Source organism: Macrotis lagotis, chromosome 6, assembly GCF_037893015.1.
Source record: "Macrotis lagotis isolate mMagLag1 chromosome 6, bilby.v1.9.chrom.fasta, whole genome shotgun sequence".
NCBI lineage: Eukaryota > Metazoa > Chordata > Mammalia > Peramelemorphia > Peramelidae > Macrotis > Macrotis lagotis.
In genome coordinates this window covers 96,100,798-96,128,773 of record NC_133663.1, presented here as the reverse complement: position 1 = coordinate 96,128,773, position 27,976 = coordinate 96,100,798, and the positions used below count along the sequence as shown (strand labels likewise).

General features: G+C 37.8%; 1 protein-coding gene across 3 annotated transcripts; it reads right to left on the bottom strand.

Annotated features, from left to right (window-relative positions):
* Positions 1–103: 103 nt before the first annotated feature.
* MTRF1 (mitochondrial translation release factor 1) lies at positions 104–27,300 on the bottom strand. 3 transcript variants are annotated; one of them, XM_074191751.1, is made up of 11 exons: positions 26,920–27,300; positions 24,470–24,889; positions 19,076–19,167; positions 18,276–18,357; positions 14,967–15,074; positions 12,375–12,547; positions 8,565–8,682; positions 3,958–4,094; positions 2,309–2,407; positions 650–702; positions 104–268 (listed from the first exon to the last, which is right to left on the bottom strand). In XM_074191751.1, the coding sequence occupies exons 2-10, from the start codon at positions 24,879–24,881 to the stop codon at positions 673–675; spliced, it is 1,251 nt and encodes a 416-aa protein (XP_074047852.1). In that variant the 5' UTR covers positions 24,882–24,889; positions 26,920–27,300; the 3' UTR covers positions 104–268; positions 650–672. The 3 variants fall into 3 exon arrangements, with proteins under 3 accessions (XP_074047852.1, XP_074047850.1, XP_074047851.1); XM_074191749.1 differs by lacking the exon at positions 650–702; XM_074191750.1 differs by lacking the exon at positions 650–702 and having other exon boundaries at positions 27,255–27,283.
* Positions 27,301–27,976: the final 676 nt, after the last annotated feature.

The window sequence follows — 27,976 nt, the reverse complement described above, 5'->3', positions numbered from 1 at the left end:
AAAGGAAATGACAATCTTCTCCAGTACCATTGTCAAGAAATCCTCAAGAGGGTCATAGAGAGTTGGATACCACTGGGGAAAAAAACTGAAGTAAACAAAACAATCAAGTTTCAGTATTTCAGTATATTCAGTATTCAGTGTCATGTCACTTCTTTTATTCAGAAGATTTAAAGTGATTTTCCAAAATTTCAGCAAGGGCTTCTTCATTTGCTGACACTAGTAGTCTTTGGATCAGTGTGTTCAGAGGTCTCCCACCACATAAAAATTCCTGACAAAAGAAATATTATTTTGAAAGTTATTTATGAAGAATTGAACAGGAAAAAGATAAAAAATCAAAGGGAAAAGTGACATTAAATTTTTCCTCCCTCTGGTGTTGTCACATAAGATCAAGACAAAATTATGAATAAAGTTGACTATAATTTTGTAAAATTATAGAACACTAAAAGTGCTTCATAAAAAAGCAAATCCGGATTCTAAGTAGTTCTTAAAAATTACAAATTGGCAGTCTTGTTTGTCAGTCAGTTTTTTTCTGATGTTGTGCATAAAATATAACTTGCAAAGTTGAGGATCAACTATTTGCTGCTGGTTCAAAGGTGGGAGTCAGCAGCCATAAAGCTCAGAACATTTGGTCCTTTCTGTTCCCGATTACCTGTGTAACTTTGGGCAAGCTATTTATCTTCTCTGGATCATCAGCTTCCTTATCTAGAAAACGAAGGATGCATTCTAGGCATCTATCCAGCTTTTTAACATTCTATGATTCTGCCTCTGAATAAAGTTAACCTTTCTTAAGCACTCATCCCAAAAATTTGATTTCTGTCTGAGATCCCTCAGGATTCACTTCTATTCTACCTCTATTCCCAATAGGGATCTCCCTTCAACCACACACCCACTATTATCTCTATCCTTTTAAACTTTTTCCAGTTGTCACAACTAGTATTCTAAGAGGTCACTGTCTATTATCCAAATTCAGATACATAAAATATATAATAATAAAACCTTATGGTTTCTGTTGTACATAAAAAGCCCCTAATTTTCTATAAACTGAATTTGTAGAATAACAATAATTTGGATTTTCATGATTTGTTTCAATTGTAAGATTTAAAAATGTATAAAGTTTGTATAACCTTCACTGACAGCTGAAATTAAGAATGAATTGGAAGACAGAGGTTAAGTCTCTGATTCTAAGAGAATTTACTAGTCAATGAATGACCTTTAAAAAAGTCATAGTTTCTTAGCAAGAATTTTCCTTGTCCTTACTGGCTATTGCCCATTATGTGATGCACACAGTTAGATAAACTTCAGTATATATATGCAAGTGTATGCAACATCATGTTCAGATGAAACATATGCATATATAATATACACTATGCATATTACATGTGCATAGACACATATATGTATATACACACATAACATACATATCTTGAGCAGAGAGAATCACAAAAGAAAAGCTATTTCTTACAAAGCAATTTTGGTAAGAGTGCGTACAGCCAAGTAGTGAAAAAGGTAGTTAAGGAAACAAGAAGAGGATGGCTAAATTGTTACAAGAATGTATCCTTGTTAGCCTAGCCATCTCCCCCTTCTTATATGTCCTGGACAAAAGTTGCTTTACTTGTACATTCCTCAGACAAAGAAACCTATGCGTGCATCACAATTTTTATTCCAGTGTCTATGATGCTTTCCAGATCTCTTTAGCCTTGAGCTCTAAATTGTCAGAACTTTTGAGACTTCTATTGCTCAGGATTAATACAGTATCTGAATAAGGATTCACAGTGTTACATTTTCATATTGGACAGTAAAGAAGCTGGCTATATACCAATATATAAAGTCAACAAACAGGTTTTTTTAAACAAAAAGCACTGATACTTAGCCAGGGATGTTGGTGAACACCTGTAATCCTTGCCTGGAGGCTGAGTCTGATGAATCACTCAAAGTCAGGTGTCCAGAACTATTGAGTTAACCCACAAGGAACAGAAGACTACCAAACCTGCCTAAGGAGAGGTGGACCTTTCCAGGTCAGAAAAATGGGGCAGGTTAAAACTTTCTAACTAATCAGCATTAATGAGGTCCACAAAATGGTCTCTGCATCTCTGACCAGTCTTAGACAAGACAAAAAAAAAGGGCATCTAATAAGCCTTTGTTTTTTGAGACTAATGAAAGCATTCACAAATTGGGGGGGGGGGGGGGGGCACTGATAAAATGCAAACTGGCATATTGACCAGATCATTTGTGAACATTTAGAATATAGCCACATAAAATCTGTTTAACTGGAAATGAAGAGTAGATAAAGCAAATACAGAGGAAATACCTTAATATCTCGAGCTTCATAAGATATTCTATGGTCAGTGACTCTATCCTGGGTGAAATTATATGTCCGAATTCTTTCTGACTGGGATCTTGTTCCCACCTGTGTCACAACAAATAATAATGTCTTAATTATAAAACAATAGCATTTTCATCTACATATGCTACAACTTGGCTACTCCTTGTACTTGGATTTTCTTTTTCAGAGATCTTAAATTGGTCTTAAAGAGCTACATTAAAACATGAAGTCTTAAATCTTGAATGGACCTTAGAAATCACTTTTAATTTTTACACATGAGGAAACTGAAGCTTGGTGAGGGTAAGTCATTTACCCAAAGTCTCAAGGCTGTGGCAGAACTGGATCAAAGCCTAGATCTACAAACTCAGCCTTTTTTCCTGTAACGTGACAAAAACAAGGAATGAAAAGCAACAGCGACTTCTTGTTTAAAATTGTTTTATTATTTTAGCAGAAACTTTCTTTTAAATACTTCAAGGAATTTATGATTTCATCAGCAGGGGCACTCTCCTGTACTAATCATCAACCCCTTTACATCTTTGAAAATCTTCGTGAATTATTTTGCGAGAAAAAAAAATCCTCTGCTGGTAAAAGCATCGTAAGAAGGGAAAAAAATCAGTTTGAGAAAGTAGCCAGTTTACAATCTGAAAATCAACTTAATAAAATTAACTAGCAGAAACAGGTACAATTCTGGACAGTGTTGAAATAAACCTAGGTCAGGGGCAGCTAGATGGTGTAGTGGATAAAGCACCGGCCCTGGAGTCAGGAGTACCTGGGTTCAAATCCGGTCTCAGACACTTAATAATTACCTAGGTGTGTGGCCTTGGGCAAGCCACTTAACCCCGTTTGCCTTGCAAAAACCTAACAAAAAAAAAAAAAAGACTTCTTTTGGGGCAGCTAGGTGGTGCAGTGGATAGAGCACCGGCCCTGAAGTCAGGAGTACCTGGGTTCAAATCCGGTCTCAGACACTTAATAATTACCTAGCTGTGTGGCCTTGGGCAAGCCACTTAACCCCATTGCCTTGCAAAAACCTAAAAAAAAAAGCAATAAACCTAGGTCAAAGAAAGGCAACAGAGTCTAGGTGAAAACAAGTATTCAGCAAAGAAGTAGAGTTTATCACTTTTGGATGAAGGCAGAACTTTCAATCCTGTGAAAAATTGAGGGGTTTGTTGTTGTTGAATTATTTCAGCTATATCCAACTCTGTGTGACCTCCTTTGAGGTTTCCTTGGCAAAGATACTGGAAGGATTTGCCATTTCCTTCTCTAGCTCATTTGAAGATGAGGCAACTGAGGCAAACAGGGTTAAGGGACCTGTCCAGGGACACATAACTAATCAGTGTCTGAGGCCTATGATGATCTATCCACTTCAGGCCAGATGATCTATCCACTGCACCACCTGGCTGCCCAAACAGAAATGCTAGAAATGTTATTATTTATATTTATATATATTATTTATTATTGTATATTATTTGTATATAATACCATAGGCCATATATAATATCTATAATATATAATTATCATCCTGTTTACAAATGGATTTCCTGTTAAAAGAGCATCACATTAACATTCAATATGGGAAAAGTAGTACATTTGATAAAAACTTAAATATTTAATTTTCATGAAGTAGGGTATCTTACCTGCAGTTTTCGAACAGTCTGTCTTTTACTGTGTTCTCTCTCAACAGTCTGCTGGTAGAGCTTAGCTCTTAACACACGCAAAGCTGTGTCTTTATTTTGGATCTGTGATCTCTGCTGCTGACATTCAACTACTATTCCTGAAAAACCAGAGATCCTGGAAGTGAACAAGGGTCACGTGAACCCATATTAAGCGTACTGTACTATTCAGTTACAGTATTTTGTAAAGTGCTAGACTACAAAACTTTGGAATAGAAAGAACACTAAGGACTATGTCCTCCAGTCCTGAGCAACTCTGGAGCAAGTCACTTCCCCTTTGTGTCACCTATAAAATGAGGTGATTGGATTGGATGATTTATAAGTTGTCTTTCAGCTCTAAATCCTACACCCTTTGAAGTCTTTTCCAAACCCCTGGAACCTCTGATAACAGAAATTCTTTCTCTAGCATGCCTCCCAAGCGAGCATCCAGCCTCAAGGTAAAGGCTCCAGTCTCCAGTGACAGGGAATGTTTCCTCCTTGGACAGCCCTCCCCATGTTTAGACCACCCCAATTGTTAGAAAGTGTTTTCTTCCACAGAATGCAACCTATTCCTTTGCCAGTTTAGTTCTTTTTTTTCTTTGTTTAACAACTGATATTTTATTTTTCTAATTACATGTTATGGAAGTTTTTGAACATTCATCCACATGCATCCATTTTTCTTATTGGATACAGGGAAAATTAGTTAATATAAAAACAAAAGATATTAACAAAAACTTCCTTAAAAAAGAAAAGCCCTCTTTTTTAAAGTTCATATCAAAACAGTCAATTTAAAAAAAAAATTTTGTAACTAAAGGACCAATGTAGAGGGGGGGGGGGGGAAAGGATGAAAAGAATCTCTAGCACATAAAGTTCTGAACTCTGTTTTTCAAACTAATTTAAATTCTGAGCCATAGACATTCTGGACAGTGTATGTTTGAATGGGTCTTCACCTACCAGATCCCATTGCCTGACCCTAAATAGCTGGCTCACATGTCATTTAGCACCCACTTCCTCCTGCCCTTTTCATCCCTTGCTGGCACAGACTGGTGGTGATCATTTTGCTGATCATGGGACATTCCATTTCTGGCATGATTTCGTTTCTTTTTTCTAAGCATATTGATCATTTTGCTGCTTGAGGCTAGCACTGCTCTTCTGGGGAACCAAGGTTTCCCTCCAGTATTGTTCTCTACCAGCAGCTAGATCAGAGGTTCTTAGCCTCAGATTCATCAGTCCTCTGGTGTATAAATTTCAGGGGAGTCCATTAATGTAGAAAAAAAATTGCATCCTAAATTTGCATTAAACTTCAGCAGAAATTTAAAAGCAAACAAACACTATTCTGAGAAGAGGTTCTTAAGCTTTACAAGGTTGCCAAAGGGGTCCATTACCCATAAAAGGCCAAGAACCCATGCTTAAGATTCTACCTGCCATATGGTCATGGAGTTGGATCAGAGGCAGTCTTGCCTACCCTAGGCATGGAGTTAATTGAAACTCTTTTGCATTTTGCATGCTCTTTTACTTTTTTTTTTGAAAATTCGAGAGTAATGAACTTTCCTTGACATCCTCTAAATTCCATTTTTTTTACTTGACTTTTTTCTGCTTCTGGATGTGAATTACCTAAAGCTTCAATGACATCTATGCCTACTCATTTAGGTGCAAATTGAACAAATGACAAGCTCAGTTATTTTCAAAGAGAGGAGAATCCCAGAAGTCACTTAATATTCTTTTACAATACAAAATTCTCTAGAACAAACATTGAAAGGAAATAAAAATCATCTCCAGGAAGGACAGTTCATCCCAAGTACTTTAGCCAGGAGCAGATGATATTAGAAAGAAAAAATTAGGTGACAGCTATGTAAATTTAAAGATTTTTAGTCGATACAGAATCTTTAAAAAAAAATTGGGGTAAAAATGACTTTGTTAGACTTTTTTGGGTTTTTTTTTTTGACAAGGCAGTGGCGTTAAGTGACTTGCTCAAAGTCACACAGCTAGGTAATTATTAAATGTCTCAGGCTGGATTTGAACTCAGGTCCTCCTGACTCCAGGGCCTGAGCCACCTTACTGCCCCCTTTATTAGCCTTTCTTACAAGAAACTGGTGCCCATAATTTAGTTAAAATAAGAAAAAAATCTTATTATAATAAATGAGAATAACAGAATTTTTGAAGACCAAATGGAATTCTGCATTCTAATGATAAAAAAAAGTTAAGGAACTTAGAAACAATTAACTCTTAATTTTCTAAGACAGTATAGCAGGGCATGATAAAAAAAAGAATTGTGAATAAAAGTTTAGTTAATCTCTTCTTTAAAAATAGATTTGTTGGGGTGGCTAGGTAACACAGTGGATAGAGCACTGGCCCTGCAGTCAGGAGGACCTGAGTTCAAATCCAGCCTCAGACACTTAATAATTACCTAGCTGTGTGGCCTTGGGCAAGCCACTTAACCCCATTTGCCTTGCAAAAACCTAAAAAACAAACAAACCAGATTTGTTTTGTTTTGTTTTGTTTTGTAGGCCATCAGGGTTAAGTGACTTGCCCAGAGTCATTCAACTAGTAAGTATCTGAATTCAGGTCCTCTTGACTCCCTGGCCAGTGCTCTCTTCACTGTATCACCTGTTCCCAAAACAGTTTTTATTTCATCTTTCCAACTTGTTTAAGCCAAAACAAACATTTTAACCCATCCCTATATAAGTATACTTGAGGGAAAAAAGTTTGATAGATAATAAAGAGTTGTCAGGAACTCCAGATCCAACAGGAAGGAATGAGGGAATCACAGGAGCAGGGCTAGAAGGGGTCGACTTCAAACCTCTCACTTTACAGATGAAAAAACTGATGAGGGGGGAACCAGAGAAAGGAAATGACTTGCCTATCTTTATATAGATAGTTTATAGCAGAGTAGTTTTGATGTTTCATTCCCAGGAGGAAGAGATTATAGTAGACACTCTCCATAGTCTTCCACCCCAGGACCTTAAAAGTGCATAAGAAATTGCTTTTCTGTTTCAAATAAGAGATGACAAACATTGCAGTCCTTCCAGTATAGATATTTGGTCAAGGGCTTCAAATTATGAGCTAGCAGACATTGAGGACATATTTTCTTTTTAGAGAGAGCAAAGAATAACTTTAGGAATTAAGAGTGGGTGGTGGAGGTGGAGAATGAATGTAGAGAATGAATATTAGTGTCAATTAGGCAATTAACTGTGACCTAGAAAAGTCTTTTAACATCTTTGGAATTCTATTTCCTCATTTATAAATGAAGATTTTAGGTGAGATGATTGATCTTTGAGAACTCTTCCAGGTTGATATTCTCTAATACCTAAAATTAAAAGCCTTGTTATCATAAATACTCATTGGAACCAATTTCCAGAATTAGGAAACAATTCAGGAAAGTTAGGAACAAAAGTTCAGGCAATCTTCCAAGTCTTGGTAAAAGTCAGGGATGTGGGATCACAGCTAAGGAACTGTATTTCAAGGGTTAATCCATGAGGGCTTAAGTCTAGAAAGTAGTTCATCAAGGAAAGGAAAGCTAGAAGGTGAGTGCTATTAGCCAGGATCCAAAAAGGTCCACACTCAGGGACATTCCTACAAGCAAGAATAGGGCATGAGATTGGCTGAGGTTTAAGGGAACAGATATTTTGAGGACTTCAAACAGATATATAGTCTATGTCAGAAAAGTCAGGCAGAAGTCTAGCCAGAGAAGTCAAGAGGTCCAGCCATTGGGAGACTGAAGTTCACAGATAGGAAAAATAATCCTTTAAAGAACTGGTGTGCTACGATCGAAGTCAGACTATGAATAAGATTATGTTGATGGTGAATCATAAGAACTCTAGATACACAGGACTCCTTATAGCTTCCTTGCCTAGGATTGGTATTTTACAAGCTTGGGACAGATCTAAGCCCCTGGTTAGAGGCCAGAGAAGATACCACTATTTTAGGGTTTGAAACTTCGAGTTAGTTTAACAAATGGGTTTTTGGCTAGATTTAGAGGGTTTGGTGTAACTGGTTGGGGAAAAAAAAGTATTTTCATTAACTTTTGGTCTCCTTTATAATCAAGCCTATGTAACTTATTATATTATATGCATTTAAAATGATCATCTTAGAAAGGGTCCATTGACTTCACCAGACTACTAAAGGTAACTGTGACAAAAAAGCTAAGACTCTAATCCTTAGAAAGAATGCCTAGGATAGTTTCTAGAAAGCCTAAAATTTAGGGACTAGGTCAAATGGCAGGTATAGAAGATGCATTTGGAGCCAAGATAAGTAGTCATAGCCAGAGATGCTCCAATAACTGCCAGAAAGACTCAACTGCCATTTCAGCTGCAGCTGAGGCTGCCAACCTTTTCGTTGTCATGTTGCCACGTCAATACTTCTAGAATTAAAGGGCCTCTGTGGGTCACTGATCAGCATGCTGTCTATATCCTTTGGCAAAGGTAATCTTCCTGGATCCTGATACCATGCCTTGATCATAGTTGGTGGATAATAAATATTTGCTGAATTCAGTTAACAAGAGAGACCTTCAAGAAGCCCAAACACCTTGGCAGTTCACTGGATTCTAACTGGGGAAAAAAGTAAAACATCCAAAAGAGCAAAGATATACTCACCTGTGGGAATATGAACAATTCGAACAGCACTGTCTGTTGTGTTAACATGTTGCCCTCCAGCTCCTTTGGATCGAAATGTATCTATACGCAAGTCCTTGGGGTCCACTTTAATATCTACCTAAGATTAAAGGCATTTATAAGTGCTGCCCTTAGTGAAAATTTAAGAATAATAATAACTATTATATACTGAAACTTTTAAAAAAATTATGATTTGCAATAAAATAATTTATTATCACTGCCAAAGATTAAGGAAAAAAATTCATCAAAAATTATTATCAATGTTTTCCAGCTTCTTGCTATTTAGTGATGCTAATTCTGAAGGTTATCGAGTCATAGGTAATCCAATATTTTCATAAAATTTATTTCTCTATCACTAAGAGTTATTTGAAGAAGAATGTTTCGTTATACTACCAAATATAAAAGTATTTTTGGTATATCAATATTTTTCTAATGATATTATTATAGTGTCTAAAATGCAAAGTAAGCCCTTGATAAATGCTTGTTTCTTTCCTTTCTTCCTTGCTGCCTTCTTTTCTTCCTCTCCTTGCTTTTCCCCCCTCCTCCCTCCTTTCCTTCTTTCCAAAGAACTGAAGCGAAGGAGAGTACAAAAGGCAATAAAGAGGTGAATGATGATCCTGAGCAGTTTGCAACACATTACAAATGAAAGAATAGAAGAAGCAATGTAAAACAATAGGTTTCTTCTTGCTGGCCAGGATTAAGTTTAATATAGCAGTGCCCCTCAATACTTCTTCCGTCTTTTGAAGGATAAATTTTTCATTAAGGAAGGCACAAATTTATTAGTTCCTCTGGTTTTTTGGCAGAGAGAACACCAAGCAGATGCCTGTAGTTGAACTTCTGTATCACTACAATATTGTCTTTCCTGTCCAAGTTTATAAATCTTTCCCAAGTTCTTTGTCTCATTCCCTCCTTTCTCAGCCAGTACAGGGTACTGTTCTTGTGAAAGATCTTGCTCAGTGGAGAGGTGGAATACTATGAGTATGGAGTATTGTATACATGTTTCTTTGTTATAAAGGACTGTTTAGTAGGAAGATCTATCTGATAGTAACTGTAATGTAAATAAAGGGAGAGGGGAACAAGGGAACAAATATTTTAAAATGTTAAGTTCTTTGTAAAATATTATTTCATTAGCTCCTTACAACAACTCTGGGAGGTATATACTATTATTTTGAGGAAACTAAGACAAAAGTTAAGTGACTTTCCTAGGATCCCACAGCTAATTAGTGTCTGAATCTGAATATTTGACCTCAGGTCTTCCTAACTTTAGGCTTTAGTACTACATTCACTGTACCACTTAGCTGTCTCAAAAAAAAAAATCTAAAATACTTCACAAAAACTTTTTAAAAACTAAATTAAATGATGCACCCAGGGGCAGCAAGGTGGTGCAGTGGATAGAGCACTGGCCCTGGAGTCAGGAGGACTTGAGTTCAAATCTGACCTCAGACACTTAATAATTACCTAGCTGTGTGACCTTGGTCAAGTCACTTAACCCCATTGCCTTGCAAAAACCTAAAAAACAAAAATTGCACCCAATCTAAAAGGATGAAATTTGCATCAATGCTTAAAATAACCTGTGGTTTTGCTGGTGTGGATTCTCTTCACCTAGGCGATTCCAACCCTCAGTTTAAAAGCAGATTTTATTAGTTGCTGTGGACATATCTTCTTCATCTGGTGGCTCATCTTTCAGGGGTGAACCTCAGTGAATTTTGCTCCACTGGTCCATTGCTGGACCTCCACTTAATCTTTTCAGCTTTCCAGGGCTTTTCTAGACCCTGGTCTATAAAGTCTGGTCTAGAGCCTTTGAAAGAGGTCATATCCAAACTACGATCAAGCATCTAAACAAGACCTCAATGGAAGATAAATATAAAATCTTAAACTGGGCTTAAGAAAATCAATGGCACAAGCACAGCCCAGGGGAGACATCACCTGAGCACATTTTACATGAAAAGACAGTGGGTTTAAGCCAAAAGGAAACAAGAGGATAGCATGGCAGCCAAATGAGTTTAGAAGTGTACCAGTCAAGAGTTAAGAGGGTGATGCTCGCTCTACTCTGGCATATTTGCAGGATTACATTATGTTCTGTGAGTCATATTTTAGGAAGGAGATAAGCTGGAACATTTCCAGGAAGTGGGTGTGTGTGACCAGAAGAGTCAAAGTACTTTAAATTATGCTATAAACACATCTTTTGAGAAACAGGGCATGCTGACCCTGGAGGAAAGAAATATTTGGGAAACATGACAATGGACTTCAAGTATTGAAAAGGCTATGACATGTTTGCCCCCAAAGATGGAACTAGAAATAGCAGACAAAATTAAGAGAAAAGCAAATTTAGTCTTGATACAAATATAAACTTTATTCTCTTTAGAACTGTTCATGGGGCAGCTAGGTGGCTCAGTGAATAGAGCATTGGCTGGGGAAAGTCAGGAAAATCTGAGTTCAAATCCAGTCTCAGTTTAATATTTACTTAGCTATGTGAACTTGGGAAAGTCACTTAATCCCACTGCCTTGCAAAAACAAAAAAAAAAACTGCCCAAAAAAGTGGAATGATCTCACTCTGGTAATACTGAGTTAGCTGTCATTGGAGTTTTCAAATTGTGACTCAGTCACTACTTGGGCTGGCAAGTCAGAGTTATCTAGTCAAAAGGAGGTGGTTTTTTATAAATATTACTTCATTTGATCCTCACAACAACCTTGGGAGGTGGAAGTTATTATTATCTCCATTTTGTAGTTAAGGAAACCAAAGCAAGCTAAGTTAAGTGGCTTGCATGGTCACACAGCTATTTGTTTGACACTGGGATAAACTCCAGCATCCATTCCATTTATTCCAGGAATAAATTCACTCCTAATAGCAATTGATTTGAGACTAGATGGCTCTTATCCAAAGTCTGGTTGAGTGGAGAGGAAACCCTTAAAAAACAGAGCTTTGTCTGAATTGAGGTGCTCTATTGAATGGGGGCTTGCGTACAAAAGTGATGCTAAGTAACATTAGTCGAACTTGGATCTTCCAGACTTTAGTCTCAGCATTCTATTCATTGCACCACCTATCTGCCTCTATACAAAAGAAAACATTAACATTAAATTACAGTTATCAAAAAATGTCTTTAAGTTCATAGAACCAAAGTCAAGACCATATATTCTTTAAAAAATTTTTAGAGACAATTAGAATTAAGTGACTTGCCTAAGGTCACAAAGCTAGTAAGTATCTAAGGCTGAATTTGAACTTAGGTGCTTTTGACTCTAGAGCCTGTGTGCTCTTTCTACTGCACCACCTAGTTGCCCCATGGCCACACATTCTTAAGATACAAGAAACCTGCTATGTTATTTGTCACCTATAATACCCCATCTCCAATTTTGGTGCCTGGGATGTTCTCCCTACCTCTTAGCTTTTCTGACTTCCCATACTCAGGTCAAGTCTCATCTTCTTGTAAAGGGCTTTCCTCATTCCCTCCACTTCTGGTGCATTCCCTCTGAGATCTCTCCCATTCACACCAACTAGATTTTGGATGTGTGAAGCCCTTGGCTTGTTGTCTCCTCCACTGCAATGCAAGCCCCCTGAAGATGGGGGTCATGTTTTTGCCTTTCTTTGTATCTTGAGAATTTTGCCTTACGTATAGTGGGAACTTCATAAAATGTTTCTTGGATCCCTGACAATATCCTACATACTGGGAAAAGCTGAAGGCTCCTATTCAGTATTATGGGACATACTCTGAGATCATGAAAACAACCAATTCTCCCAGAAAAGGAAGATCTTGTACATAATGCCCATTTATACTGGTTTCTTAGGGAGCTTACCTCATCTGGCTGAGGAAGAACAATAACTGACATTGTTCCAGTATGAATCCGCTGCATCCTTGAGGAGAGGCCAACTTCAGGAATTCGCTGAACTCGATGAATCCCACCTTCATACTTCAAATACTGGTAGACACTGTTACCAGAAATTCGAGCCGCCGCATGGTGCAACCCACCTTCAGATACAAAGAAAATCAAAGCTTAGGAATAAATTCACTCCTAATAGCATATTGATTTGAGACTAGATTGCTCTTATCCAAAGTCTGGTTGAGTGGAGAGGAAACCCTTAAAAAACAGGGCTTTGTTTGAATTGAGGTGCTCTATTGAGTGGGGGCTTGCATGCAAAAGGGATGCTAAATAACATCAGTTGATAATATTTGGGGCAGCTAGGTGGTGCAGTAGATAGAGTACCAGCCCTGGAGTCAGGAGGACCTGAGTTCAAATCAGACCTCAGACACTAAATGATTGCCTAACTGTGTGAGACCCTGGGCAAGTCACTTAATCCCACTGCCTTGCAAAAACCAAAAAAAAAAGGGTGATGTTGACTAATCTGATAAATTTTAAAATACTTAAATGAACTACTATACCATCAACTCCCCATTATTTCCAGGTAGATCATCAATAGAACATTTAACAGCATTTAGCTTGGGCTGACTTCTTATACTACAAGATGGATCCAAATGCCTCCCCCTACTTTCAGTTTTAGCTTATGTCAACAATTGACAGAAACATCATCTTAAATAATAATATTAATAAGTAAATAAAGTGTATTTAAGTTTGCAAAACACATAAACATCTCATTTTATCCTCACAACTCTTAAGAAGCAGGTGATACACACATACACACACACACACAACCTATTTTACAGGTAAGGAAACTGAGGCAAACAGGTCACACAATTGGTAAATGTATGAAATCAAATTTTAATTCAAATGTTCCTGTTATAATTTCATATATACAATTTAGCACATAGCTTACATTATGTCTAGAATTGTTTTCCATGGTTTCATAGTAGTCTTGTTTTTACAAATAAAACAAAGGAGAAGAGTAGGAACTGGAGCTGCAATTTTAGCCAGATGGTGCAGTGGAGAGAAAATAGGCCTGGAGTCAGGAAGACCTAACTTCACATCTAGCCTCAGACGCTCACTAGCCGTGTGACCTTGGGCAAGTCATTTAACCTCTTTTTGCTTCCATTTACCCAACTGTAAAATAGGGATAGTAACAGCATGTATCTCTCAGAGATACTGTGAGGATCAAATGAATTAAAGTTTATAAAATGTTTAGTACAGTGGTCTGGCACACAGGAACCTCTATACAAATGCTTTCTGTCATTATTATTATTATTATTATTATTATTATTATTATTATTACTAATATTTCATTAGCCCTAGGATTTCATTAGTGTAGAACCCTCCTGAAAGAAACAAATCAGCATCTTACTATGTTTTAGACATTGACTAAGTGTTAGAGACACATACACTAATAAGCAATACAGTCCCTGTCTTTGGGAAGCTTGCAGTCTAATTGGAAGACCTTTAATGCATACTGGGGAGGCCTGGTATAAGGGGGTAGACAGGCAGGTAGTGAGATATCCTGGGTGGGAAAGAGGCTGAAGTGCTGTTTACTGTTTGGAGCCAGCTGACAGGTAGAGGGACATTAAGTGAGTATGAGGAATGTACGGTATTGGTCTTCACAGGGTGGAGGGGAGCCCCTAGGGAATCCATTACAAAGGGGGAATGGCCCAGCCAATCACAAAACTTGGAGAGTTTTCCTAATCCCATTCCAGAGATGGCAAACCCAAGATTAGAAGAATCTGGTTCTCAACAGGTCAAGAGTGACCTAGAGATCTTGACAGATGCAACTGAGTCTGCACAATTAGGCAATTGAATATTAACCTACACACCCACTGGGGTCCATCAACATGTTGTGTTGTATGATGTGGGGGAGATCATATTAGGGGCATGTCATGGGATGGACAGACCTCTTAGATTGTAACTCAAACTCTGAGAGCCTATGAAAATCCAAAAGGGAGGAGAAAGAGTTTCTGAAGACCATATAATACCTGCTAACCCCACTTCATGACTCATATTAGGTGAGGTACCTGTATCCTGCAGGATTCGTGAATAAAATCTACAGTTTTCTCTCATTCTAGCAGGTTTTTCTTTCATTCATTTATACCATGGGCAAATTTGCTCATATTCAAAATTTCTTAGATCTTTGAGAGGTGAGTGACTTGTCCCAGGGTCACTCTGTCAGAAAATGTAAGATAAAGGACTTGAATCCAGGACTTGCCATAATGTCTGTCACTAGACTCGAATAAGCACTTAATAAGGTTTTGGTTTTCATTGAATTTTAAGTTTCTGGAGGGAAGGGACCAGACTGTACATGCATTCCTTGTCTCCACAACCTCTGGCACAATGCTAAATACATAATGGTCATTCAACTCATACTTATTTTATGTCTTTTCCATTCAAATTATAAATGCCTTGAAGGCAAAAATCATATTTTTTTTCTTGTCCTATAAAACCTCATATGTAACTCTCCTGCTGGGGATAAAAATCAGAGAGAGGCTGTCCAGATTTCAGCGTTCATACCATAGTCAGCTGAGGTGTAGTTTAAAATCTCAAAGTTCCAACCCTTGTAACACGAATATCCCTGGTACATATCAAATATTTCTCTGGTAAATTGTTGGCAGATGTCACCTGGAAAAAAAAAAGGACCTTCAGTTTTTTAGAAAAAACAAAACAAACCCTTTTTCTGTCTTTCTCTGAAAGCCACTCATCTGAAAAAACCAACGTTTTGCTGGTGGGAGTACCTGGTCTACCTGTGCAGATTGCAATCTTTAATGGACTGGGAGGTGACTTGGCTAAACTACCCATCATTCTGCGGCCAAACTGTAATGAGTGTCTCCAGAGAGCCGGACTGTCCTCAGCCTCCAAGGCAAGGCAATAAATGTTTCTGAAGGGGATGGCTAGGTGGCGCAGTGGATAAAGCACTGGCCCTGGAGTCAGGAGTACCTGGGTTCAAATCCGGCCTCACACACTTAATAATTACCTAGCTGTGTGGCCTTGGGCAAGCCACTTAACCCCATTTGCCTTGCAAAAAAAAAAAAGTGTTTCTGAAGAGCCTACTGTGTGCTGTGCTCTGGACAGCAGACACAAAGCACATGACTGGGATGGGCCTGGAAGCCTTTCTGGTGTGGCTAGAGCTTCTAGAACCTGTGCTCCGTCAGGGACTGCCAGTGGCAAATGTGCTTAGCACAGACCCAAAGCGTAGTAGGTCCTACAGAAATGCTAACTATGATTATTATTCTACTGTTGTTTTTAGCTTTTGTACCTCTATGCTTTTTCTAGTGACACAACTCCAGTGAAGATCAAAGAGGTAGATCAGGGGGAAAGGTTTTTGAAACACAATGAAAGTTCTAGAAATTTTATGTGAGAAAAATGATAAAACCAGAAACATCAAGAGGACTGTGCTTCAAGGGAGCATGTCTCGTTTGCTCAGGAAAGGTGGTGGACTATGGGTGTTGAATCTGATTTTGCCTCTTTGTTGCAAGGGGGTGGTTTTCTGAAGTTAAAGCAATGTTCCCCCAAAAATCATTAATACAATTATTTTTTAAAGAAAAGAATAAATGTTGAGGAAACATCTGAAAGGGGAGTCCTTAAGGTTCCTTTGCTCCTGTGAGAAGTAATGTTAAGTATGTTTCAGATAGCATTTCCCTCCCATACTACTGGTGAAGCAAAGCAAAGCAGAGCCCAGGGAGGAGGGTTGGAAGGGAAGACTTAGGCGGGTCAGCTGGAAAACTGCTGTCACCCTCCTCCCTAGACCAAAGTGTTCCCCCTTTTATTTCATTCTCTTACTCCTTGGAAAAAAATTCCTATAAATTAAATGTTTTTAAGCCCATTCTTTTAAATAAGGATTCAATTTAAATTTGAGTGCATATTAAATTCGTAGTACGTTCAAAAAACACAAACTTTTTTTTAAAAAAGAATTGGAGGGGCAGCTAGGTGGCATAGTGGATAAAGAACCGGCCTTGGAGTCAGGAGTACCTGGGTTCAAATCTGGTCTCAGACACTTAATAATTACCTAGCTGTGTGGCCTTGGGCAAGCCACTTAACCCCATCTGCCTTGCAAAAAAAAAAAAAAAGAAGAATTGGAGAGAAACCTTAGTATGCTAAAAAGTACAGGCCTTGCCCAGGACCATGGGGCCAGGTGGATTCTGGGCCTAAGGGGTGGTATGGGGGCTCAGGGCTTCTTGGCCCCAGGACCAGGGATCTGTCTGCTGTGCCACTCAGCAACCCTACAGCAGAGTCAGAGTGAAAGGAGAGAGAAAATATAGTACATGGTAGTGGAGAAATAAGAAAGGAGGGAGTTGCGATCAGCAATGGCAACAGTGGAAAAATATGGAAGTAACTTTTGCGATGGACTTATCATAAAGAATGTGATCCACCCGTGACATAGTTGTTGGTGTTGGAACAAAGACTGAAGCACATTTTTTATTATTATTATTTTGGGGGGATGCAGGGCAAGTGGGGCTGGGTGGCCTGCCTGGGGCCACATAGCAGGGTGACCTTTGGGTGTCTGAGGCTGGATTTGGACCTGGGTGCTCCTGGCTCAAAGGCTAATGCTCTGTCTACCACCCAGCCACCCCTATTATTATTACTATTTTATTTATTTTGGGTCTTTTTTTTTTCTTCTTTTTGGTTTTTGCAGGGCAGTGGGGATCGGGTGGCTTGCATGTCACATGGCTGGGTGATTGTTGGTTCTACGGGGCTGGACGTGGGCTTGAGTGCTCGTGGCTCCAGGGCTGGTGCTTTGTCCATTGCGCCACCTGGCCATACCTACAATTATTACTATTATTTTTTTTTAATTTTAATTTTTTTTCTCTCCCCTTTACTTTATCGCCCAAGCAAGTCTATATTCATGGGGAGGAGGGGTATTTTGTTTACTCTTAAACAAGAATATTTTATTAATGTAAAATAAAAAAACATTTGCACAAAATGAAAATAAAAAAAAAGTACAGGCTTGAGGAAAAATTTGGTTACTGTTACTCAGCACCATGAAAAGGGGTAGGAGTATCCTGACTGATCAGAAAGGGCCCTGAGGCTGTGAGCTTGCTCATTCTATCCTCAAATGAAATTTTTATTCCTTTCTTAAACTAAAAAACAATGGTATTAATAGAAACTAATCCATACAATTTAGGATGCAATAACAAGAATTAGCTGTTTCCCACACCCTCTGTTTATCCCTAATTGAATATAGAAAATAGTCATCTGCTATTACATATTATAATTGTCAGATACATTATTCCTAGACACTTTCCTTAAACATAATTCTAAAAGTGTCATTTCGGCTTAACTCCCCCCAAAATGATGGGGCCATTTGGCATTTCCCTAGGGTACAACTTCAGCTGGCCAACGTCCTCCCCGTCAGTCTTCTTCAGGTCAGCTGTCTCATCTCCATGGCTGGTTCCAGCTGAGCTCTAGTTCTTGAGCAATCTCTAACAAAGCCCAAAAGAAAGCAGATGACCCTACCTTTCCTTGTACCCTACGCACCATTCAGGATGCCCCTTTATTATAAAAGTGCCCTGAATACAAAAGGCACTCTATCACAAAATGGTATTTAGTCTTTTTCTTGTTCCCTCTTCAAAGATGCCCTGTGTGTTTATTTTAACCTGATTTCGAATACATTAAAATGTTGCAATGTAGGAAGAAACTGCAGAACTTCCCATCAGTTTTCACAAATCATATTTTGCCTTGATTTCTATTTAAACTCAAAAAATTTATTTGGTCTTTAAAAAAATTTACCTTTCTTCAAAGAAATATTTAAAAAGTCTTGAGTGAAGGCAAATGAAAGAAAAATAGAACTGATATTATTCTTCTTCATGAAATGATTTTACTGACCTCCAGTTGTTCTCCCAGATGTTACTTCTAAAATAACATCATTCTTGTCATCTCTCTCCTTTGGCACAAGAGCTTGGAAAAGCTAAAAAAGGGGAAAAACACATTCTAATTTTTATGCACCATGAATAATATGTCCATTTTCCTTTGTTCACCTTGAATAACACTTGTGCTTGATGCTACACAAAAATCTCAAAGAACTTAGTAAGAGTTCATGATCTCTAAGTGCCATATAGACTGTGATAAGGATGATACTGGACAGGAAATAAGTGATCATTTTAATGTAGAGAATTATGAATGTATGTGAGTTAGCTGAGGTCATACAGGCAGTAAATGACAGAGCCAGGCTTCAGGTCTAGGGCTGCCAACTCAAAATTCATAATGCTTTCCACTAAATCAAACTAAAGTCACCCCACTGCCCTTTTATTCTCCTCTTGAGTAAGCTCCATGTGGCATCTGAAAGACCTGAGTTAAAACCCTTCATCAGATATTTAATAGTTGTGTGACTGATCAAATAACTTAACTGCTATCTACTTCAGTTTCCCCCAAATGTAAAGTGATGTCAGTCAAAGCACCAACCTTCCAGGGTTTTTGTGAAGATAAAATGAGACATTTGTAAAGCACTCTGTAAACCTGCAAATACTACATAAACCAATTATTATTATTATGACCATTACTAACAACAACAATAATAATGATAAACCATTTTGTAAGACTTACTGAAGTAATCTCTAGAAAGTAATGTGAATTTATTCTCAGTAAAAGCATTGATCTGTGTGATAACTCTGAAGAGTAGAGATTACCTCTTGGCATAATCTGTTGATCTTTTGATCAATAGTTTCTCTTTCTTCTAAGGCAAGTTCAAGGAGTTGTTTCTCATCTGGTTTGTCTAAACCTAAAGAGCAACAACAGAAGTGAAGGTTACAACTTTTCTTTTGTGTGGAGAAACCATAAAAGGGCTCATTTCACCTGTTAGATTGGTTCTAGTTCAATGGCTGTAGAAAGGGATTCAACTTTTATTAAGTGGATTCCACCCCACCCTACATGCTACAGATTCAAAAAGAGCAGGGAAAATACTCCTGATCCTCAAGGGACTTAGACTCTATTAGAGACTTATCTTAAGGTCAGGATTTCTTTGGATTTGGATTTGTTGAATAGATTTCTTTGACCACAGCCTTGGATGGGTCAGGTACCATGCAAAGTGCTTGAACAATTATTTAATTTTATTCTCACAGCAGTCTGGGTGGGAGGGGTGCTTGTTTTCTTCCTTCCTTCCATTTATAATTTCTTACAAGCCTAATATAGTTCCATGAACACAATGGGCAGTCAGTAAATTCAGTTAACAGTTCACATGTAAATATTTAAATTCTTTGTACAAACAAGTAGTTTTTCCTCCTATGAATATAGTTTAGAACAAAACCCCAATCTCATCATCTCATTTTAATCACATCATGTAATAAGGTCTAGATTGTGATAGCTCCCACACAAACAGGTTGACACCTCCTCTGCAAAAAATGTAGCCTTATACCATGATCTTATTATACTTGGCTAGAGGAAATTATAATGAATCACAACTGCTTCTCTACAGCCCAGCCCTGCCCATTTTCTTTCGGGCTCCATTATCTTCAGAGTGACTGATCTATGTGGAATGGACAATTTGGAATGGGGTCTTGGATGCAATACTTTTTGGAAGGTAGTTCTTTTCTCAGCTATGGACAGAAGGAGGGAATTATCAGCATATGGATCAGAGAGGAAATATGTATTTCACAGGGAAGAAGGGATATAAAAAAATTTATGTTTCTTAAAGGTTTGTTCCCATCATGTTTTATTGGATGCTCCACTCTGATCATAAAGCGCTCTTTTACTGCAAAAAAAAAAAATGTAGCCTTAAGAGAGTTGTCCGAATGTCACGTCTGCATCGGATGCAGGACTGGACCCTGGTCTCTCTGGATCTAAGCCCAGCTCTTTTAACTATGCAACACTGCCTATCACCTAATTCCACGTGGGAAGACAAATTTCTAAGAAATCTTTTCAAATACTGAAAAGGAGTCAAGTTTAAACTTCTTTGGGGAATGGGAAGGTATTTGATGCTTTTACCTTGGAAGTCTTTATTGTCAAACTGCATATACTTACATCTGGACTTTAAAATGTTCAGGACCTGATAACCAGAAGGACTTAGTTCACCAGAAGACCTCTGAGTTTAGTTGCCACACATAGAGGCTCATGATGATATACACAGAAAAATGCTCACATATATATACACAGTGTTGATCATGATGATAATCTAGATGCCTATAATAGTAAAAATGTCTAAGGAAAGTGAGTTTTTAAAAACTCTGGCAAATATTTAAATCTAACAAATTCTAAGAATTTTCAAACAATCTAAAATTATGTATATATATGTATAAAATATGGATAATAAAATATTAAAAATAATTATATTACTAGAAAAAATGCAGAAAACCTAATAAAGCTTCTGAAAGCATCAGGATTAAGTTAAACAGAGCAGAGATAAGAATACTCTAACCATTCCAGCTAGTATCAGTAGTGAACTATATTAACTGGGAAAAAAACAAAATAAAAACCCTATAAAGCATTTTTAAGTTTGAAAATTTTTCTTGCCTAAAAATCAACAAAACAATAAATTAAGTCCTTATTTGTAGCATTTGCTTATTTCCAAAGGAGCAATGCTCACACTGACAAAGGTTTCTACCAGCTCTAATGCATCGCTGCCTAGTAACATCCTATCTCCTACTGCCTGCCTTGAATATCTCTATTGATTCATCTCCACACTTTTGAGGAAGCTCTGATGTCAAGCAGGCTCACTTCAAATTTGGCTCAGCCCATGACTTTCCAAACTATTTCTCCCACTGTCCCCTTGCTCCCTTGCATGGGAGGTCTTCCTACATTAGAATTTGAGCACCTTGAGGGCAGAGATTGTCTTCCTTTGCATTTGCATTACCAATGTATTACCAACTGATATAGAGTGTAATAAATGCTTTGACTGAGTTCAAAGCCAGCTTCAGACACTTACTAGCTGTATCACTCTAGGCAATTCACTTAATTCTGAATGCCTCAGTTTCCTCACTGTAAACACTATGTAGGGGGATCATAATAGCATCTGCCTCCCAAGGTTGTTAGAGGTTTAAATGAGATATTTGTAAAGTATTTAGTACAGTGTTTGGCCCATACTCCATTATGCTTAGTCAATGATTATTCTCTTCCCCTTCTCTGTATTAAAATGTTTAAATGACCCAAAATAACTGCATTAAGATTATGGGCATATGGTGGCATTCAACTAATCCCCAAAGAATTTAGATATCAAATCTCAAAAATGCTTTTTCCAATTATTTTTCATATGCTCTATGACCCCAGTGACAAATACACAAGAAATAAATGGTTATTTTACATTAACAATGAATTTCTGTTTCAGAATATCTTGGCTGGCTATTAATATACACATTTTGAATTACCCCATTTTGGTCAAAATTTCCCTGGAAAGGCAAAATAATATCAATGAAGCTCATTAAAAAAAGTTCCAAGTACCTTAAATGTGAAATTTTAGAGTTGGGACACCTGTCCTATAACCTCCTGAAGCATGGTGCTGTAGTAATAAAAGTGTCTTAACAGTAAATCAGAAACATAGTACAATGGAATGCATCTGCCACAAGAGAACCTCTGAAATAGAGGAAAGGTAGGAGGATAGAGAATTAGAGTGGGGAAGGTTTGGTTCAAATCCCACACTGCACACTTATTCATTGGCTAATCCTGGGTAAGTCACTGACCTTTTTGAGTTCTGTATCTGTAACATGAGAGAGTTGAACATGTCTTTGCAATATCTGATCTTACATTTTCATAGCTCAGGCTTCTCCTACTTGGATCTTGGGCAAGTTACTAATCCTCTTTAGTTTTCAGTTTCCTTATCTGTAAACTAAAGAGGCTGGACTGAGATAGTCTCTTCCATTCCTCCATCTATGAGGCTTTCAACCTCAGTTCTAATTCCAGTTCAGCTCCTGGCTCACTGAGAAATCTTGGCAAGTAATTTCACCTTCTGAGGTCCTAGTCTCCTTATCTATATGTAACATGAAGAGTTTGGACTAGAGGGGTCCAACTCAAACAGAAACCTGAGGCATATTGATTGAGAAAACCAAAATTAAAATTATCCATGTTGTCTTGTACTTTTACTTATTTTTTTTATATGTTTACTAATTACCTATTGATCTGGTTTGGGTCACATGAGTTTGACCCAAACTTATCTTTGGTTAGATGAGTTCTAGAACCTTTCTAGCTCTTACATTCTATGAAATATGCAATTAGAAACCACTGCCAACATGGATAATTGACCCTCTCCCTCCCTCCCCCCTCCCCCCCCAAAATAGTGATGTGCATGTACAGATGTTGGCCAAGTTGAACTAAGAAGAGAACAGAGATTAGACTATTGCACTTGGTTTGAAAAGGTCTCTTAAGGTCAGTTTTCAATGTGGGGGGGGAGGAGAAAATGAAATTCATCTTTCTGTGTTAGTTCAAACTGATATTTTAGGGTTGAGTTTCCTCTTTTTGGAAAGACCTGAAGAAGAAAACATTATAACTCCCTATATTCTTTTGTAGTTGTTTTGTTTGTTTTTAATTTTCTGGGGTTTTGTCCAAGATCATAACAAAATCTAGTATAGCACCAGTTTTGTCAAATCATGCCAACACAGCTATTATCAGTCCCACTGGTTCCATTTCTTACCAATATCTAAATTTCTATGGTTCAGCTAGGTGGTACAGTGGATAGAACTCTGACTCTGGAGTTAGGAGGACCTGAGTTCAAATTTGACCTCAGACACTTAATAATTACTTAGCTGTGTGACTTTGAGCAAGTCACTTACCCCTATTGCCTTTCAAAAACAAGCAAATAAACATCTAAATTTCTATGTAGAGGCCATGATTTAAGATGTTTAAACTCTCCACAATATTCTTTGCACATGATATTCTGTCTACTGACCCTGTGTCCATTAAGCCTGGAATTCTCTCCCTTCTCATCTCTATCTCCTGACTTCCCTAGCTTCCTTTCTGTCCCAGCTAAAAATCACACTTTTTGCAAAAAGTCTTTTCTCTGTTTCTTAATACTAATGTCTTCCAAAATTATCTCCAATCTGTACAAAGTTTGTCTTTATGAAGTTGTTTGCATGTTGTCTTCCCCTTATACTATGAGATCCTTGAGAACAGGGACTGTTTTTTACCTTTCCTTATCCCTGGGATTTAGCACAGTGACTAAAATATGGCAAGCTCTTAATAAATGTTTTTTTAATTCATTTGGCTCAATTCAGTCACAGAATCAATCATAGGATCTGAACAGCTGACCACAAAGTATGCAACATTCATGGAGTTCTGAATCTTGGTAAATAAAATGGAGTCTGACTTTCCCAGGTTATGATGCCTGCCATCCAGATGGAAAGCTGGGAAAACATCTGACTCTACCACAGTAATCATCAGCACCATCCCAGGTAATGCAGAATATGTATACTGTGATGGAAGACAAGGTGGTGGTGTTGTTGAGAAACATCTAATTCTCTGTGACCCTGTGGATCTGCATTCCACACTGTCTCTGAGTTCCCTTGGCAGAGATCCTGGGGTGGTATCTCCAGTGGATTAAGGCAAACAGGGGTTAAGTGACTTGCCCAGGGTCACACAGCCAGTAAGAATCTGAGAACAGAACTGAACTCAGATCTCCCTGACTCCTGTGATCCAGAGCTTATTATCAATATGTTAATCAGAGAACACAAGCTTCTTTACTGTCAGAATTTACATTCTCTCCACTTATTTTAACTTGGAAGCTTTTTAACAATTTTGCTACTCTGGGGCATTTTTTTTAAAGGTTCTGTATCTGACTAAGAAAGCAACAGTGAATACAACACTGCTCTTGGAGTCAGGAAGATCTGAGTTCAAGTTTGTCTTCAGACATTAGCTGTGGCAAATCACTAGGTAAGTCACTGAAACTGTTTGCCCTCAATTACAAAAAGGGCATAATCAAAGTACTTACCTCCCAAGTTGTTGTAAGGTTAAAATGAGTTTTGTGAAATGCTTTTCAAATATTAAAGCTCTAATATAGGCATATATATGTGTATGGATATGCATAGATATATACATACATATATATATGTATATATATATATATATATATATATATATATATATATATAAAATTTACTTACTTTTACACATTGATTCTAATTCTTCAATTGTTCTTTCACACTCCTGAATTTCTTTATAGATGGCAGCAAATTGAGCCAATTCGGCATGTCTTCTGCTCATAGTCCTTCGATCACCTTCACCCACAGAGACGTGATGCAACAATCCATCAAGTCTCTGATATTCTCCACTCAGGTCCTCCACATATTTCTGTAGTGCTTTATCTTTCCACAATATCCTGGTGTCTTGCTGACAATATCTCCTTAACCAAGCTTTATGAATTGGAGAATAATATATGTGGTTCCAGTTTGGCCTAAAAATATACTGCTTTGGGTTAAGCCTGATCTTTCTAGATAGATGAGAAAGATGGTGGTAGAAGCAACATTGCTGATAATGATTCATCGAAAGGGTCCAGACAGTCAGGTAACGTCTCATCTTGGTATCTGAATTATAGGCACAATTGTTAAAATCGATTACTTCTATTACATTAGCAAAATAATTATATAAGGTTGTATATTCTTCATTAATATAACAAATAATCTTATATATAATAACTCATAAAAGATGGACCTCAAAAATCTCCTCTAGTCTTCTCACTCACCAAAAGTTTTAATATTCACCAACATATAAAACAATCCCTCCACACTTTTTCAAGTAGTAAAATGGGGGCAAAGCAACATCATTTTGTCTCGCCCAGACTTCTTTTAGAAGAAGAATAGATGCTTTTTATTTATATATATATATATAGCACTTTCTCTATTGTGACCCTAAGTAACAAACTTATGAAAAGAAAAGGTTAGAAATGGCCATTTTAAAATCACCTCCACTCTTAAGCTTGGATCTTACAGTGCCAACAAACAGCTGGAAAGTATCTGACATAAAACAATTATCTAAACTTATAGTGGCAGAATTTTCAGAGCTCTTTCCTCTCTACTGTAATGATTTTCTGCTTCTTTGATTTCTTCCATTCTGTTATCCATATTCCATGATGAGAACTCTCTCTGTTCCTTAGCCCTTATTAAAATTCCAGTGAGAATAGTCCTGGTAGATCTGTGAAAGGTAACTATCACTTATTACTATAAGAGGTAACTAGTATATAGCATATAATGGTTTCAAAGGAAAAGGAATAAAATTTGATAGAAATGGAGAATATAAGAAAAATATGTCTAAAACCTAGAAGTTCATATGTTGATAGAGTTAATAAACATATTTAGACTAATTTGAATTACAATAAAAATATTATTTAGAAATACAAAGTAAACCAGAAATCTACATAGGGCTATGTGATTAACACAGAGTACTAGTTCTTATTTATATAACATTTTATATAATACCTTATATACTAAATAGCAATCAACATAATAATAGAATTTTTAATAAACTGATTGATTGAACAAATATTAGATTACCATAAGAACTCTGTGGGATAGATATTACCTACCATCCCCAATCTTAAAGATGGGGAAATTGAGCATGAGTTCAATCCAGACTATGTGATTCCAAGCCCAGAATTCTTCTAATACCACTATCTCTCACTGAATTTCACTTAGAAAGAGCCTATAACCACTAATGGAAAAAAGAGATAACAGAAAACAAACTGAAAACAAAACAAAAAAAACCTTAAAACCCATAACTGATGTTTCTATGTAGCCTTACACTTCGGCCTCAAGCATATTTGAATAACAATTGTCTCAAATATGCTTAGACAATTGTTGCACTGGAGAAAAAAGGAGGAAACCATACATATTTTTTTTAGTTTTTTTTTTTTTTTGCAGGGCAATGGGGTTAAGTGGCTTGCCCAAGGCCACACAGTTAGGTAATTATTAAGTGTCTGAGACTAGATTTGAACTCAGATACTCCTGACTCCAGGGCCAGTGCTCTATCTACTGTGCCACCTAGCAGCCCCCAAACATATTAAAAATATTATTTCTGCGGGCAGCCCTGGAGTGGGGAGGACTTGAATACAAATCCGGCCTCAGACATTCAATAATTACCTAGCTGTAAGACCTTGGGCAAGTCACTTACCCCCCACTGCCTTGCAAAAAACAACAAAAAAGTAGTTAACCCTTGATTTAAAAAAAATGTTATTTCTGATGTTCAGGAGAGGTTGCAGGTCTGGAGATTCCTCAAAGTCATGAACCTCCGTTGATGAGAAACACAAGCAGATTACTCTAAAATCTTGAGCAGGGTTTTTTCTGTTTTTTTATTTTTGTTAAGGGTTCCTTTGGCAGTCTATCATTTCTCGAAATAATAAAAGCTGCAAGGCTCATAAATGAAGACAATTGTATAGAAACAGCTGTGTTCACAGCACCCCCTCCTCCCAAGTGAAAAGAAGTCCTGATTCTAAAGAATACATCAGTTTTCATACTCTAGGATCAAAGGTTCTGTCCCATGGCCCAGTAGTAGAGTGGGCAGGGCCAGCTCTCAGTTCTGCTGCGCGTGCGCGGGAGGAGGCGCAGGGGGTGAGGCTTACGTTGCCTAGGAGACGTCACTCCGGGACTGACAGGAGGTCACTTTCCTTCCGGAGCCGGAAGAGCCGAAACCGTAACCGCGCGGACTAAGGCGGAAGCTCTCACGGGACGGGGCGGGGCGCGGGAGGGGCACGTGACCCGTCTCCTGGAGGGACGGTGGCCCGCCGTCCGCCCGAGCTCCCTTACAGGGCACACTCCTCTTCTTTTACCCGTGCCTTGCCCACTGGGTTAGAAATCTGCGGGCATCTTGGCAGTTCACCCCCCCATGAGTGAGCAGAGGGAAAAGGATTGAGCCCCCAAAGAGATATAAATGCCAAGGACGTCCCCGAGACTGTACCTTTATGTGAGCGCAGCCATGGAACAGGAAGGGGGAGCGGGGAGGTAAACTACAACTCCCAGAATTCCTGCTTTGGACCCGTGAACTACAAATCCCAGCAAGCCACGCGAGAAAGGAAAAGGGAGACTAAAAGGGATAAGGGATCAGTGAGCGTAAACAAAGGATGCCTGTAGTTTTAGAGGAGGAGGCAGCTTACAGTAATATTAGAATAGTCTTATTTATGGTTACTAAATACTGTAATGTCAGGAAATTATGTTACTTGGAATGTATTTTTGCAATATTGTGTCATTTAACTTCAGTTTTTCCATCTGAGAATATGCTTTACTATCAATATCAAAAGGATATCTGGCTATAATATAGAAACATTGGAAGAAAAAAATTAGTTGGGTTTATTTCCTGTGAATAGATAGTTGTGCATAGCACAACTCTAAAGTGCTTAGTGTTTGACTGATTTTACTGGTATAGGGAACTCCATCTCCCAATACTAGTCAGGCACTCTTTCTGATTTAATCTTGAGTGTTTTTGTTGTTGTTCTCTCATTTCAGCGGAGTTCAAGTTTTCATGACTCTCATTTGGGGTTTTCTTGGCAAAAAATACTCTATCTGAGCAACTAAGTCCAAAATACATTTTTCCCTGAAATATTCAAATAATTAGATCATCTTTTGTGAATTATCTAACAAATTGTCTCAGTTCATTTCATTTTGTTTTTGTGGATCTTTGAT

What these genes read in the sequence shown, in the direction of transcription:
- MTRF1 (XM_074191749.1), bottom strand. Translation starts at nt 24,881, where the DNA reads ATGAGACGTTACCTGACTGTCTGGACCCTTTCGATGAATCATTATCAG. An exon ending in TCAACAGATTATGCCAAGAG is followed by an intron (nt 18,358 to 19,075) that starts GTAATCTCTACT and finishes CCCCTTTTTTAG; the next exon opens with CTTTTCCAAGCTCTTGTGCC. An exon ending in AGACTGTTCGAAAACTGCAG is followed by an intron (nt 2,408 to 3,957) that starts GTAAGATACCCT and finishes GTTGTGACACAG; the next exon opens with GTGGGAACAAGATCCCAGTC.